This window comes from Bos taurus, chromosome 5 (assembly GCF_002263795.3).
Source record: "Bos taurus isolate L1 Dominette 01449 registration number 42190680 breed Hereford chromosome 5, ARS-UCD2.0, whole genome shotgun sequence".
NCBI classification, from domain to species: Eukaryota; Metazoa; Chordata; class Mammalia; order Artiodactyla; family Bovidae; genus Bos; species Bos taurus.
Genome location: NC_037332.1, coordinates 10,163,454 through 10,179,665, shown reverse-complemented (window position 1 = coordinate 10,179,665; position 16,212 = coordinate 10,163,454). Strand labels below are relative to the sequence as shown.

The following is a 16,212-nucleotide window of genomic DNA, read 5'->3' as shown; positions in this document are numbered from 1 at the left end:
CACCCTCTCCCTCTCCCACAGACTCCAAAAGACTGTTCTATACATCTGTGTTTCTTTTGCTGTCTCGCATACAGGGTCATCGTTACCGTCTTTCTAAATTCCATATATATGGGTTAGTATACTGTATTGGTGTTTTTCTTTCTGGCTTACTTCACTCTGTATAATAGGCTATGAGTCAGCTCTTCCCATCAGGTGGCCAAAGTATTGGAGTTTTGGCTTTAGCATCAGTCCTTCCAATGAACATCCAGGACTGATCTCCTTTAGGATGGACTGGTTGGATCTCTTTGCAGTCCAAGGGACTCTCAAGAATCTTCTCCAACACCACAGTTCAAAAGCATCAGTTCTTTGGTGCTCAGCTTTCTTATAGTCCAACTCTCACATCCATACATGACCACTGGAAAAACCATAGCCTTGACTAGACAGACCTTTGTTGGCAAAGTAATGTCTCTGCTTTTTAATATGCTGTCTAGGTTGGTTCTCAGAGAAGGCAATGGCAACCCACTCCAGTACTCTTGCCTGGAAAATCCCATGGACAGAGGAGCCTGGTAGGCTGCAGTCCATGGGGTCACAAAGAGTCGGACACGACTGAGTGACTTCCCTTTCACTTTTCACTTTCATGCATTGGAGAAGGAAATGGCAACCCACTCCAGTGTTCTTGCCTGGAGAATCCCAGGGATGGCAGAGCCTGGTGGGCTGCCATCTATGGGGTCACACAGAGTCGGACACGACTGAAGCGACTTAGCAGCAGCAGCAGCTAGGTTGGTTCTATGATGCTTAATAGATTATTTTCTGAATTATATAGTTCTTTTTGAAAATTCCAAGACATGCTATAAAAATAGTGAAAGGGTGAAACAAATTGTATGTGTATTATGTCTGTGTGTATGTATATGAACTCACATATATATTTACTTTCCAAAATGGATAATTTAGAATTAAGATATAAAATGCTTTTAGCAATAGTTGTGTGAAATACATGTGAATTTCAATCATACAAATAGTTATTTCTGCCCTTTGCTTTTGCTATTTCCTTTTCCATTTTCCATTTATAATCACACAGAAACAGTCTCCCTTTAGGCAGAACTATCTATATATCACTGCTCTTTAACTTTTAGTGTTGGTTTTCTTTATGCTTTATTTTTGGATTTCCACTACAATTGTGCACACTTTTCTGTTATTTACATATTTTCACATGACTTTCTGTATTAAAATAGGAAATCAGCAATTCTGTTTCCCCAAATCTTTTTCACTTGGCATGTCTTAAGCAATTCCACCTAGAGATAAGGAAAATGTAGTATTCCATAAGCTGCAGTATTTTTGAATGCTGAGTTTTTCTATCAGTTTTGTAAAACAGAGGAATAATTAGAAACTGTGTACACTTACACTGATGTTGTACGTATGTCCACCTTTTAGCCCTTCTAACATCGCAATGACAGATGTGTCAGTTTTCTGGATGATACTGAGGTTGTGAATCTGGACAGCAGTAGGATCATCTTCTCTGTAAACCAAAGCTTGATACACTTGGATATTTCCATTTGGTTGAGAAGGAGGAAGAAATGTTAACTGAAATTTTGTAACTTCATCTGGTATCTTCTGAAATGTCATGTTGTTAGGTGGATCCTTAGGGACTAAAAGTATTCAGCAGTTAAAATTATTTAAAAATTTGTGTTCGTTTTGATCTCCATATAAAACTGATTTGCTTCAAACTTTTCTCAAATTTCTCTTTACAAAGAGTATTACACAAATCATGTAATTATGAAAAGCAAAATGGCTGGTTCATTATAGAATCACTGACATTTATAGATCACAGAAACCATAACAGTGATCCAATTTATTTGCTTATATATTTAGCCTTTTATATGTATGTGTCTTACACAGAATGAACTCCTATGACACTGAACTTAAAAATAATGTAGACTCACAGGAAGTTGCAAAAATCGTACATTCAATTCCCTGTTACCTTCCCCCAGCTTTCCCCAGTGGTGACATCTCATATAACTGTAGTTAAATATCAAACCTGGAAACAGAACTGGCACAATCATATTAACTTGACTATAGGTCTTATTCAATTTTCACCATTTTTCATGCTTTCCTGTATTTTTGTATGGTTCTATGCAATTTAATTCCATGTATAGACTACTGTAACCGTCACCAGAAACAAGATACAAAACTCTTCCGTCACCGTAAAGAAAAGTCCTCTTGCTCTCCCCTTATATTAGCACTCCGTGACTCCTCGACACTGGTCAGTCTCCACCTGCATAGTTTTATTAGTTGCCAAAGACAACAGCACAATGACCTTGAGATCAGAGCTGCTGCGTATAGCAACAGTTTATTCTGTCTTCATTGCTGAGTAGTGTTCCACTGTACTAGAATTTGTTTAATCATAAAAGCATTTGGGTTGTTTCCAGTTATTTTGTCGTTATTCCTAATAAGCCTGTTAACATTCATATAAAGATATTTGTATGAACATTAAGTTTTCAATTGTCTGTGATAGCTGCCTAAGATTGTAACTTGTGGATCTATCATGAGTGCATGTTCAGTTTTACAGATTACCAAAATATTTTTATATTGTATCAGTAGTTATACCCTTTTATATTCCCACTAGCAATGTATGACAGATACAGTCTTTTTGGACTTTTTCCAGCATTTGGTATTATTACTATTTTAAAAATTATTTTTTCTGTTCTAGTAGATGCATACTGATGTATCATTGTGGTTTTAATTTACATTTTCTTAACAGATAATAGTGTTGAAAAAACATATCTTGAGTTTATTTGCCAATCATATTTCCTCTCTGGTGAAATATCAGTTCATGTTCTTTGTCAGTTTTCTTTTCATTTTTTTGGCCATGTGGCATGTGGGGTCTTAGTTCCCTGACCAGGGATTGAACCCATGCACCCAGCAGTGGCAGCTTGGAGTCCTAAATACTGAACTGCCAGGGAAGTCCCCTCTGCAATTGTCTGATTAGATTCTTTTTAAGTGTTGAATTTTAATATTTCTTTATATATTCTAGATATTCCTGTTTATTTTTGATAAATAAAAGTTGCCCTAACATATAACTAGCCAAATATCAATAAATTGTTATGAAAAATAACACAGGATAAAATTATTTTATAAATGTGAGAACTAGTTCTTATCAAACTATATAATTAGTATTTTTTACACATGTATGCCTGTGGCGGATTCATTTTGATATTTGGCAAAACTAATACAATTATGTAAAGTTTAAAAATAAAATAAAATTTCAAAGAAAAAAAAAATAAAATTTAATGGTTGCATGAACATATTTATTTTAATCACATTGAAATGTATATATTCTTCCATTCTAGGTAACAAATTTCCATGAAGAAGGCTGTTCATATTTGACTATGAATAGCTCAGATATTCATATACACTTGTAGAGATATCTAGAGATAGTTCCCTATGGCAAGCAAAACATAAGTAAATAAATAGAAAAAAAGAGAGAAGCAGATAAATATGTTATTGTGCAAATATCACAATGTGAAGAAATGCATAGCTGATATAAAGGTTAAATTGGTTCAACACACATTTTCACAATTGCTATTATCCATTTTTATGATATATAAGAATATATATATTTCTTTTTATGAAAGATGATTTCCTAAAATTAGGATCAGCTTTAAAGTTGAATACATGAAAAAATTATCTGAGTGTTAGAAAGAACTTCCTATCCTCCAGATATCTTTGTTTTCATATCTAAAATCTATTCTTAGAGGTTTAATAAAAATTTATGAAACTACAATATCCTTGGAAAAGGTGTCACATTAAGATTGTTGATCAAAGTTTTAGGGTATGAACATGAACAAGTTTAGCAGCAACTTTTCTCACAGATGGGCAGGATAAGGGAGAAGTACAAAAAGTAAAATAAGTACCTGAACTATACATGGCAATTAAATGGAAACAAGTAGAATTTTATGGTGCTGAGGATAAGATGTACCTTTCAATTTAGAATGGTAAGTAAGTCTATAGATAATAAAATATACAGCATAATGAAAAGACTAATTTTTTTTTTTACCTCCTATACTTACCTTACAGATAGCAACAAATAAACTATAGCAACACATCCTTCATGTGCTCTTTCCAGAGATATATCTGCTGGCAAAGAACATCAGGAGTCTGAAGGAGGATGGGGCAAGCGAGTTCTGGGAAGTTGACTTTCCACAGTAATTTCTCACAGGTTACAATCTTACTATCCACTCAGACCCTGTTCATACCAACTTGAGGCAATCTGTACAGATTCTGACATTAATCCTTAGATTATATAATAAAACATGCCACTTGACTAAGTGAAGAGAACAGAAATGGTAAACATAGCTAGGGGGTTAATTGGCTCTTCTGTCCATAGGATTCTCCAGGCAAGAATACTGAAGTAGGTTGCCATGCCTTCCTCCAGGGGATCTTCCCGACCCAGGGATTAAAACCAAACCCATGTCTCTCACGTCTCCTGCATTGGCAAGCATGTTCTTGGCACCTGGAAAGCCCAGATAATTTAATAATAGAGTGGTGGTGGTTTAGTCGCTAAGTCGTGTCTGACTCTTGCAACCCCATGGACAGTAGCCTGGGCCAGCCTCCTCTGTCCTTGGGATTCTCCAGGCAAGAATACTGAAGTGGGTTGCCATTTCCTTCTCCAGGGGATCTTCCCAACCCATGAATTGAACCTGGGTCTCCTGCATTGCAGGCAGATTCTTTACTGACTGAGCCCTCAATAATAGAGTATCATTATTTTAATGTACATTTAAACAATGGGACATAAATAATTAAAACAGAATTTAAGGTGAAGATTTATTGGCTATAAACAGTTGGAAAAATCATTTCTTAGGCAAGGTTGTCCAACTTTTAAAATACTTAGTGTTGAAATAAACACACAAAAAATACATTTGGATACCTTATTATGAACTAATTTATTTCTGTATTTACAAGTATTGACTATACTACGTAATTCCATTTTGCCTCAAAAATACAAATAGAAAGCTTCACTTTTGTCAGCCCCCGTGAGTCATTGAATTTTATGCTTATATGCTTAAAATTTTCTTGTAACACATATGCTTTGTAGGGTAGAGTGTGAGAAACTGTAAGAAAGACACTTAGTCAATTTTTAGCAATGATGAAAAATATACCTTACCTGATTCTAAAGTGGTAACAATTATTTCAGCACTTGACTTTCCGTCCACATATGCAGCACTGATATTTCCAGTGAATGCGGTGATCACCACGGAATACCTTGTGAAGATTTCCAAATCTTTAACTTCTATGGTTTTATTTTCTTCATTTGACTTGATTAAGGAAATATTAAATTCATCACTATCTACCTATAAGAAAAAAAATAGCTAATACAGGAAGCAGCACTTGAGTTACAAATCACTAAAATATTAATAGAAAGCTACAACTGGTATATCTTTCTAGGCAAGATTTAAAATTTCTTTTATTTACAGTCAGATGGTCCTGGGAAATCCAAAGTGCTACTTTAAGAGTCTACTACCTAGCAGTTATTTCAACAGTTGAAAGTAAAAGAAAAAAATCAACCACAATAATCAGAAAAAGCAAAAACCATCTCTGTAGTCAATGAAACTTCTACTCCAGTGTTTTACAGAGGAATGAATTTAGTCATCAAGGGTTCAGATCCCAACCTGGTCACTTAGCAACTTCCATTCTATAAGTCATTTATGCCCTGTGTTTAACTTTCTATGTATGTAAGATCAGGGTGATAATATCTAAATAATTATAGTATTTTGATGATTTAGAAAAAAACTGATCTGAAGTAGTTAGCAAAGAAATTTGTGGTTTTTTTTTTTTATCATGACCCACAAAAGTGAAACACATTTGGCAACATAATGTCCATACACATTCAGGATGTATGTGTGTGAATGTGTATTCTTTATAACTGCAAACTGCTTTTCAGAAATACAACTTCTAAAATGTACTTTGATATTTTCTGCTCTTTTAAATTTTATTCCGATTCATTTTTAAAATGGTGGTCATAACTGAAGTTTGAAAACCTGATCTAGCACCATGCATGGTACTAAATAAGGAATCAATTAATATAGATGCAATTATTAAATGTGTACAAATGAGTATGCTTAGGTATAATAAATACAGTTGTACTATTTATTAAAACAGTCTGTCTTTGATAGAGAATCTGGCCTACTCACTGTAGGGACTAAACATAGCTAACGTATCTAGCACTGAAGAGAAGGACTTTTCCTGAGATGAACAAATAATTCAAAATCCCCTTATGCCTGCTTCTATCAGGTACTTGACTTGAAACACTTAAAAATAAGTTGGATACACTGTCCTCACTAACAAGTTCATTTTCAACTTTAACCTTTCTTATAACTTTGAAAGATGTATTTTTGTTCAATATGTTCAATTTTGTTCAATTTGTTCAAATTCTCTTTTCTAAGTTTCTTAACTGAAAAAGATATTGCTATAAGAAGCACAGGAAAAGCAGATACAATATCAGTATTGAAAAAAAAAATCAAACAGATCGAACCATCTTGAGAGAGAGCAGTAGGGGAAGATACTCCACTGGCAGGAAAACAGATCAGCGTAGGAATCCAACTGATCAGCTTCATGTATCCTTGCGCAGAAAGTGTGTGTTTAATTGGTTGTCAACATTTAAATATCACATACAAATCAGGCTTTTTAAAGTTCCCCTAAGACTAGACTTAAATGTATGCTAGCTAACAATTATCTAAAGATGAATGATGGGTAACTCTTATAACGGGGTAGGGGTCTCCAGCTCATCACTGCTCACCACTTAGCTTCACGTTCCTTAGCTGACTACTAGAGCTATTTCAGTTCTGATTTTATAGAGTTGGGCTGAATTTCTCAAGATTCCATAGCTGCTTGGTAACTGCGATAGGATTTGATCTGAGGTCTTTGAAGAGTTCAGACCTTAGCAGCTGATGCTGCTAAGTCGCTTCAGTCGTGTCCGACTCTGTGTGACCCCATAGACGGCAGCCCACCAGGCTCCCCCATCCCTGGGATTCTCCAGGCAAGAACACTGGAGTGGGTTGCCATTTTCTTCTCCAATGCATGAAAGTGAAAAGTGAAAGTGAAGTCGCTCAGTCGTGTCCGACTCTGTGTGACCCCATAGACGGCAGCCTACCAGGCTCCTCCATCCATGGGATTTTCCAGGCAAGAGTACTGGAGTGGGGTGCCATTGCCTTCTCCGTCAGACCTCTCTACACTACCAGAAGGTCATGAGACCTGATCTTATAAAGTAAAATTAAATTATTCCAATGCCTTCATTAAAAAATGGTAACAGATCGCAGTTAGTAAAGTAGGAAATAAAATGCATGTGATGTACCATATCTTATAAAATATATAGTAAAATTCCAAAAGAATACTGTGCCCTCAAAAAGCAGCACATACAAAAATTCATTTTCTGTCTTCACTAAGCCTACTAAATTTAACCTTCTCTGTACAGTCTCCTCTGTATATTATGTACCCTATAACAGAAACTTTAATTGTAACATTATATTCCAAAAAGACTGGCTACCTCATACTCTAGAATTATCTATATTCTGGTGTTCTAGACTGTGAGTTACTTGGAAGCAGAACTTTACGTTTTCCATCTTTGTCTTGGTGGAAAGAAGCTACTAAGTATTTGGTAAGTTAAAAAAATAAAAGGAACATAAAACTCTTAGAGGAAAACACAGGCAGAACACTCTATGACATAAATCACAGCAAGACCCTCTATGATCCACCTCCTAGAGTAATGGAAATAAAAACAAAAATAAACAAGTGGGACCTAATTACACTTACAAGCTTTTGCACAACAAAGGACACTATAAAAAGGATAAAAAGACAACCCTCAGAATGGAAGAAAATAATAGCAAATGAAACAACTGACAAAGGATTAATTTCCAAAATATACAAACAGCTCATTCAAGTCAATACCAGAAAAACAAACAACTCAATCAAAAAGTAGGAAAAAGGCCTAAACAGACATTTCTCCAAAGAAGACATACAGATGTGTAACAAACACATGAAAAGATGCTCAACATCACTCATTATTAGAGAAATGCAAATAAAAACTACAATGAGATATCACCTTACACCGGTCAGAATGCCATCATCAAAAAAGTCTACAAACAGTAAATGCTGGAGAGGGTGTGGAGAAAAAGGAACCCTCTTGCACTGTTGGTGGGAATGTAAATTGATACAGCCAGTATGGAAGATGGTATGGAGATTCCTTAAAAAACTAGGAATAAAACCACCATATGACCCAGCAATCCCACTCCTAGGCATATACCCTGAGGAACTCAAAATTGAAAAAGACACATGTACTCCAATGTTCATTGCAGCACTACTTACAATTGCTAGAACAAGAAAGCAACCTAGATGTCCACTGACAGATGAATGGATAAAGGGGCTGTGGTACATGTACTCAACGGAATATTACTCAGTCATAAAATGGCATGCATTTGAGTCCGTTCTAATGAGGTGGATGAACCTAGAGCCTATTATACAGTGAAGTAAGTCAGAAAGAGAAAAACAAATACCGTATACTAACGCATATATATGGAGTCTAGAAAGATGGTACTGATGAAATTATTTGCAGGGCAGCAATGGAGATATAGACACAGAGAACAGACTTACAGACTCGGCGGAGGGGGTGGGGGAGGAAGGAGAGGGTGGGATGTATGGAGAGAGTAACATGGAAGATTACATCACCATATGTAAAATAGACAGCCAACTGGAATCTGCTGTATGGCTCAGGGAACTCAAACCAGGGCTCTGTATCAACCTAGAGGGGTGGGATGGGAAGGGAGATGGGAGGGAGGTTCAAGAGGGAGGGGATATGTGTATACCTATGGCTGATTTATGTAGATGTTTGGCAGAAAACACAATTCTGTAAAGCAATTATCTTTCAATTAAATAATAAATTTAAAATAAAAGGAACAACAAAAGGCCAGAAAATGCAATTCCCAGTAGAATCATCCCAGGTGATATCTGAGCCCATATATCTTTATTGTGCTGTGCTTAGTCACTCAATCCTGTCCAACTCTTTGTGACCCCATGGACTGTAGCCCGCCAGGTTCCTCTGTCCCTGGGGATTTTCCAGGCAAGAATACTGGAGTGGGTTGCCATGCCCTTCTCCAGGGGATCTTCCCGAACCAGGGATCGAACCCAGGTCTCCTGCATTACAGGTGGATTCTTTACCACCTGAGCCACCAGGGAAGCCCATATGTCTTTATTAAAGAGTGTCAATTTTTGCTTCAAGTCTTTTAAGGGAAGAGCAATATGCCCTTGTGGCTGGTATTTGGCAGAGGCCAGGGTGCAGCATAAATCTTAAATTCAAGGGCACGTATTCTTTGGCCTGGGAGCCAATGACTTCTGGGCTTCTCAGGTGGTACTAGTGGTAAAGAACCCGCCTGCCAGTGTAGGAGCCATAAAAGATGTGCGTTTGACCCAGGACCCAGCACAGTGCTGGCATCTGAATGTATTTAAAGTTGTACTGGAAGTTTGAGATTGACATGTACAGATTACTATATTTAAAATAGATAACCAACAAGGACCTACTATACAGCACAGGGAACTCCAGTCAATATTCTATAATAATCTAAATGGGAAAATGATTTGAAAAAGAACAGGTACATTATATGGATAACTGAAACACTTTGCTATATCCCTGAAGCTAACACAACATTATTAATCAACTATGCTCCAATATAAAACAAAATTTTAAAAAATAAACTAGAAGTGTGTTGAAAGAATGAAGGGAAGACCGCTTTAGTTCCAAGAATCCTAGGGAAACTGTGAAGTGTTAGAATCTATCTGAATTTTTGCTGTCTTTGATCCAAATGTGTTTTGGTGAGCACATATTTCAATTTGGCAGATTTTATTTGCTTTTTTGATAGTTTTTCCTATTTCCATCACACTATTGTGCTGGTTTTAGCCAGGTCTTAACTGTTTGAGAAGTTTTTTTTTTTTTTTTATCATCTCTGTGCCTCAGTTCTCCTATACGCAAAAGTAAGATTATAATACTTACATCAAAATGTTATAAGATACAATAATACAATGCATATGAAGAGGCTAATATGTAGCTGAAACGAACTAAGCAATTACAATAGTTATCTTTCCATCCTTCTCTCTTTCCCTTACTCAGTTTTAATCTCAGTAAGAATACTGAGAGAATTAGATGATAAATCACCTTTTTTTAAATGGTTTACTTTTCCCTCCTTTCAACACAACCAAACTCCATGAGAGAGCTATTTTCCCTAATAAAGTATCTTCTAGTTAATAGAGCACAGTGTTAACATTTTATAATTTGCTTTTAATGATATTCCTGGAGCATTTGTCATTCATGTTGATTGTTTTTGGCTAATTATGAACTAAAAGTCTTCACAAATGTGCTCTAAAAAAGGAGGATCATAAACTGAAGACTGGGAGAAAAAAATGTACCAATAATCCTTTAAGTTTTCCTTTAATCATGACGGGTCTTTTGAGATAGAATTATTTCCACTTAAGAAATAATATAAAAGCATTTTAAAAAATCATAAAAGTTAAAGAAGAGATGAATAAATACAGCAAGAGGAGGAGGAGAATTCACCATGGATTGCCTAATTTAATGCTTCAGACGCCACCAGAAGGGATTGCTCTTCAGCTCCAGTAAAACCCAAGCAGGATGCCAGGAGAAATTTCCAATTCTAACCCTAGCTAACAACTCTGCATTATTCACACTGTGGAGCACCCTGCTGTAGGCAAGAGGCTTGACTCCCATGCTTGCGTTTCCTACTGTCTGAATGGCTACTCCAATTCAGTGTTTTCAGGTCCCTTTTACTCAAATGTTTGTATTCCCCAGGACACTTTCTTCAGGTTAGTCCTTACAGAAGAGTTTCTTACCCTAAATGTTTCATAGTTAATCTCATCTATTCATATTATTTCATCCATCCAATACCAACGCTTCCCAAATCTGGAAATACAAACTTCCTCTCCTGAGCTACAGATCCATGAATGATCCTGTCAATGGGCATCTTCACCTGGGGACTCCCAGGCATCTTAGCACATCTAGTTCTGAATCCATGCCTTTTCTCTACAAATCCATTCCTCCTCACAAGTTTCCAAATCATATCTCTTAAAAAGTCACCCTTGATTTTTATTTTCACTCACCATCCATGGATTTTTTTCCTCCAGATCCTGCATATTTAAATTATTTTTTTATTCTGTTACCCTCACTCATTTCCTTTTCTTGCCCAGTTTTACTCTTATGGTTTCCTGCCTCCTTTAATTTTGTACCCCCAGGACTGGTCTAAAACTATGCTTTACAATGTGATCATACTGATTCTGTAAAATAGAAATCTGTATCCCAACACTGCTTTATTTCCACAATTGGCACCCCACTGAACTTACCATGACCCACACTCCACAATAGGTTTTAAGTCGGCCCCCGAATCAAGCCTCATCTCTCAGGCCTTTTCTTTTCAAATGTTCCATTAAGGATGCCCTAACTACTTGCTTTTTCTTGAATGAAGCTAACTTTTTACACTTATATTTACACTACCTTTCCATGTTCTGCTTCAATCATTTTCAAAGTTAAGCCCTGATACTGTCTTATTTTGGAGCTATGTCTCCTAATGCCTTGGCCGTTCTTTTGTATTTTAAGTTCTTTTTCACTGTATTTTAAACCAATATATTACTGTCAACTTGAACTTAACCTCATTTATCTATATCATCTATACCCTGAAGATAAATAACAATAAGCGTGATGACAATATTTTGTTTGCACTTCTTGAATATTTACTAGGTATCAGGCAATGTTTTAAGTTATTTATGTATGTTGACTAACTTAGTCCTCACAAAAATGCTGTACCCTGGGTAGTATTATCTATCTTTATTTTACAGATGTGGACACAAACATAAACAAGTAAAGGAAGCTGCCTAAGGTCTAACAGAGCTAAGAGTAAAATTCAGTCTGGTTGCAAAACCTGGATTCCTAACCATGCTCTATTCTGCCTTTCAGAGAAGACAAGACAGGTCTTACTGATTTGACGTCTATCAAATAGAAGGTTGGTCCGGTAATGACAGTAGGTTCACTCCAGCTGATGTTGATGCTGAAAGGTGATGTTGCTACTACATGCACATTTTCAGGAGGACCGTCTGGAGCTACGAAAATAGAAAAAATTCAGTTACCTTTCTACATTTCAGCTAGTATTTGCCACAATATGACGACAGAAAAAAACAAAAGAAGGATAATGATAATGAATTATATATTATAGTTCACAGCATACTAAAATGCATTGCCAGATCAAAAGATGTAATTCCTTTAAAAATAATTACTATACATAAAGAACTTCCACGTGAGAAATTACTGATCATAAATACATGATTTTTAATCTCAAAACAACATTTTGAAAAGAAAGCATTACTAATTGCTAAAATCTATTTGAATAAATAAAGTTTTATTTTTAAATAGCCTAATAATGTTGTTTTAAGAAACTTGCAGGAATGCATTTGACTACAGAAAAATGCAACTTGTTCAAGTGAATTATATTTAAAATGTATTTTCTTACAAATGTAAGTTGGACTGGTTTATTGTCTTCACTGAGGGGATAACATAGGAAATAGGTTATACAACTGATCTTATCATTACAAATGTAAATATTTCCTGAATTCATTTTGATTCCAAACAAATTCTTTAATTTGTCCTACTTTTAATATTACTGTCTTCATCAGGAGTGCAGAACAAGGGATAACATTTTAATGAGTTGACTGCTGAAAACTCTTGTTTAAATTTTAATTTGTGAAACGACTAGGAACTACAAGAGTTCTCAGTTTGTTAAGAAGGAATTAGTCACAGTTAGTTTGACATAGACATTAACCTAGAAACACTGCTGTACACATCTCTCTCCTAGTATGGCTCCTCGTCAATACTAGGGAGATGAGTATTTCCCAGCACTTCTGATTTTTAAATCGACATAAACAGACATTACTGAACAATATCATTCCTTAGATCCTGAGAAGGCGTAAAGAAGAAGATAAAATATTCCCTTCCTGAAATAAATTTGTAACAGCAACAAGCTGTATAATCTTGGTCCAACAACAAAACCCCTGGACCTCGGTGTCCTCTTCATATGCAGATTCCACAGTGCTTTAAAAAGAGTTACAAGCCAGTGAGCACAAAATGTGCGAAAGTAGCCCGTTAGCGTCTGGTCCTTTTTGTCAATTAATACAAAATATTATCACAAAGGGCAAAGGAAAGATAAGAACTAATTAGAAATACAAATAATCTGCTCTGAGAGGGCAGAGGACACTGTGGTGAGTACAGAAGGGCAGGGAGTCAAGGTAAAGTTGCAGAGATGGGGATTGAAGGGACTTTGAAACATGAGAAGGATTTCAATAATCAGAAGGGCAGGCTCAGGGGCACTTCTTTGCTAAGAGGGTCATAATAAAGCCACAAAGATATAAACAATGGGGTCCACAGACAGATAGAATTTTACTTCTGCAGCATGGCTTTCCATGGTAATCTTATGTTTATTATTCTATACACTGAAAAATATTACTCTAGGAAGGGGTCCACACACTTCACCAGACTGTCAAAGGAACCCACGGTGCAAAAACATTTCAGAATCCCTATATTCAAGGAATAGAGGTATCACAGAAAGACCAGTGTTCATGAAGGGGCGGGGTAGGGAGCAAGCCAACTAGTCACTGGGGAACTAAGTTAGGCAGCACTCGATTATGTTAAAGGGTTTGACGTTCACTCTTTAAACAATGGGATGTCACTGAAAGCTTTGAAAAGGCAAGTACTTTTCTAATGATTTAGGAGGAAATCTCAGGCAGCTATGAAAAAGATAAGTGCTCTGAAGCAGTGAGTTCAGACAGGTTATTTCCAAAACGTCAGGTAAGATCTGATGAGAGCCGAAAGTAGAAGAGCGACAGTAGGTAGAGAAAGGAGGAGATGAACCCCAGAGTCCTGAGAAAATTTAACAAAAAGAACTTAAGGGCTGACTAGCTGTGAGACAGAGGGTGTAGTAAAAAGCTAATTCATGTATTAATACTGGGGGAGGGCTGATAGAATTCACAACAGCACCTTCAAGAACAGATACTAGTTTTGATAGGGATAAGACCTTGGCAGGGGATGCTAAATTTGCATCTGTACTCATTAAGCCTGAGATACTCACAAGGATTGAGATGCCTACCTGGCAACTGTAAAACGGAGTCTAGAACATGGGAGATGGGACCAAGATGAAAAGAGTTTGTTAACAAATTAAAAGTAATTCCTTACAAATTGAGATAGTATCAGTATGGCAAGTATATCTGGTTCAGGTGACTCACGGGCTCTGAAGAAAGCCAGAAGGTTTATTTCAACACTGCTGCTGCTAAGTCACTTCAGTCGTGTCTGACTCTGTGTGACCCCATAGATGGCAGCCCACCAGGCTCCCCCGTCCCTGGGATTCTCCAGGCAAGAACACTGGAGTGGGTTGCCATTTCCTCCTCCAATGCATGAAAGTGAAAAGGGAAAGTGAAGTCGCTCAGTTATGTCTGACTCTTCGCAACCCATGGACTGTAGCCCACCAGGCTCCTCCATCCACGGGATTTTCCAGGCAAGAATACTGGAGTGGGGTGTCATCGCCTCCAACACTAGGTAAGTATTTAAGATGCTCATAGTAATGACAGTCTTTGGACTATTAATGAGTTCTTGGTACTTAGAACATTTCCAAGAGAAATGATATTATGTGTTTGGAATTTAGGTGCCCAACTCAGCCTGGATTCTTAACCATCTGAGCCACCAGGGAATCTCTCAACTCAGTCCATAAAGTACTTTTTAATAGTAGCATTGACATAATTTAAAGAAGTTGTTACTTCTTTAAATTATGTCAATTTAAAGTAACATTATGTCAGATGTTACTACAGAGGATGTATAAGAAATATTATGTGGGAGAATGGTTTGTGGATGACAAACACATCCTTCTATTTGTACCTTTACTGAATTTTGTGCAATACTCTGAACACTGACTCAAGATGCAGTCTATATGACACCGAGGGGAGAGAGGGAGGAAGGGATGCTCCAGGATTCCAAGGTGTGATGAGCTGAGGTGCTAATAATAATGACAGAATACGGTACATGATTTCTCCAGTGATTAGTGTAGAAGAGATCATGGAATCTCAGCACTTAAACACATGCTGCATATACTGACATCTTCAGTCATATTCTAATTTTAGGGTCCTAGATTTAGGAACACCGCCTCAAATTGTAGTATAATTCATTTAGATACCTGGACATAACAAATGATAGTGATGAGAGGGCTCTGCCACCAGCATAACTAATTGCTTTTGGATTATGCCTCACGGGATAATGCTCTCCATATTCAAGAGTGGCAATCCTGGGCTCTCCTGGAGGTCCGGTGGTTGGGAATCCACCTGCCAATGTAGGGGACACAGGTTCAGTCCCTGCTCTAGGAGGATCTCACATTCTGCAGAGCCACCGGGCTAACGTGCCACAACTCCTGAGCCCACACGTGGCAGCTGCCGAGCTCACGTGCTGCGACTACTGAAGTGCGCCGAGAGCCCGTGCTGGTGCTCGGCACCCAGAGAGCCACGAGGGAGCAGCCCGCGCACCAAATCAGAGGGGCTTCGGTCCACCATAACTAGACAAAGTCCATGTATACCACAAAGAATGAAGACACAGCGCAGCCAAAAAATAAATATATGTTTAGAAAAAAAGAGTGGCCACTTCTTTCCTTTCTGGATATTGCTTAGAAATGTCATACCCACCTTAACAAGTAGTAGCTTAACAAAGAGCAGCTCTGAATCTCTGTATTTAACTGTTAAGTGAGGAGTGGACAGGCTTTAGGATCAGGTACTCCATTACTCATCATCATTATATATTTTCCTCATGGAGAAACCTGCTTTGAAAAGTGGGTTGCAAAGGCCTAACTCCTGCCTTTGACTCTAAAAGAGGATGGGTCAGAAGCTAAGTAAAACTTTATTAAGGTGTTTATTAATTAATAATTAATATCAATTATTTACCCTTTATTAATGTTTTCCTCAGACCTGCCCTCTAGTTCTGTAAGAACCATTGTGGAAAAGACGAATATTATGACAGGTTGCATATTTTAAGTGGTATGAGACTGGAAAATATTTTAGCCTACCTTTTCATTTCTGCTCAAATGTTCTGTTGGTTTTTAGATGAAATTTATATATTTATTGAAACAATAAATATTTATTGCACATCTTCTACGTGCC

The 16,212-nt window shown here is 37.0% G+C and overlaps 1 protein-coding gene across 3 annotated transcripts in view; it reads right to left on the bottom strand.

The window, feature by feature from the left end:
• PTPRQ (protein tyrosine phosphatase receptor type Q) overlaps nt 1–16,212 on the bottom strand; it is a 231,550-nt gene that overhangs the window by 71,335 nt on the left and 144,003 nt on the right. For all 3 annotated transcript variants that reach the window (XM_059886458.1, XM_059886459.1, NM_001192555.2), the window contains exons 27-29: nt 12,008–12,129; nt 5,141–5,327; nt 1,381–1,625 (exon numbers count right to left, since the gene is read on the bottom strand). In XM_059886458.1, the coding sequence (XP_059742441.1) occupies nt 1,381–1,625; nt 5,141–5,327; nt 12,008–12,129 (554 nt within the window). The remainder of the gene's footprint in view (nt 1–1,380; nt 1,626–5,140; nt 5,328–12,007; nt 12,130–16,212) is intronic.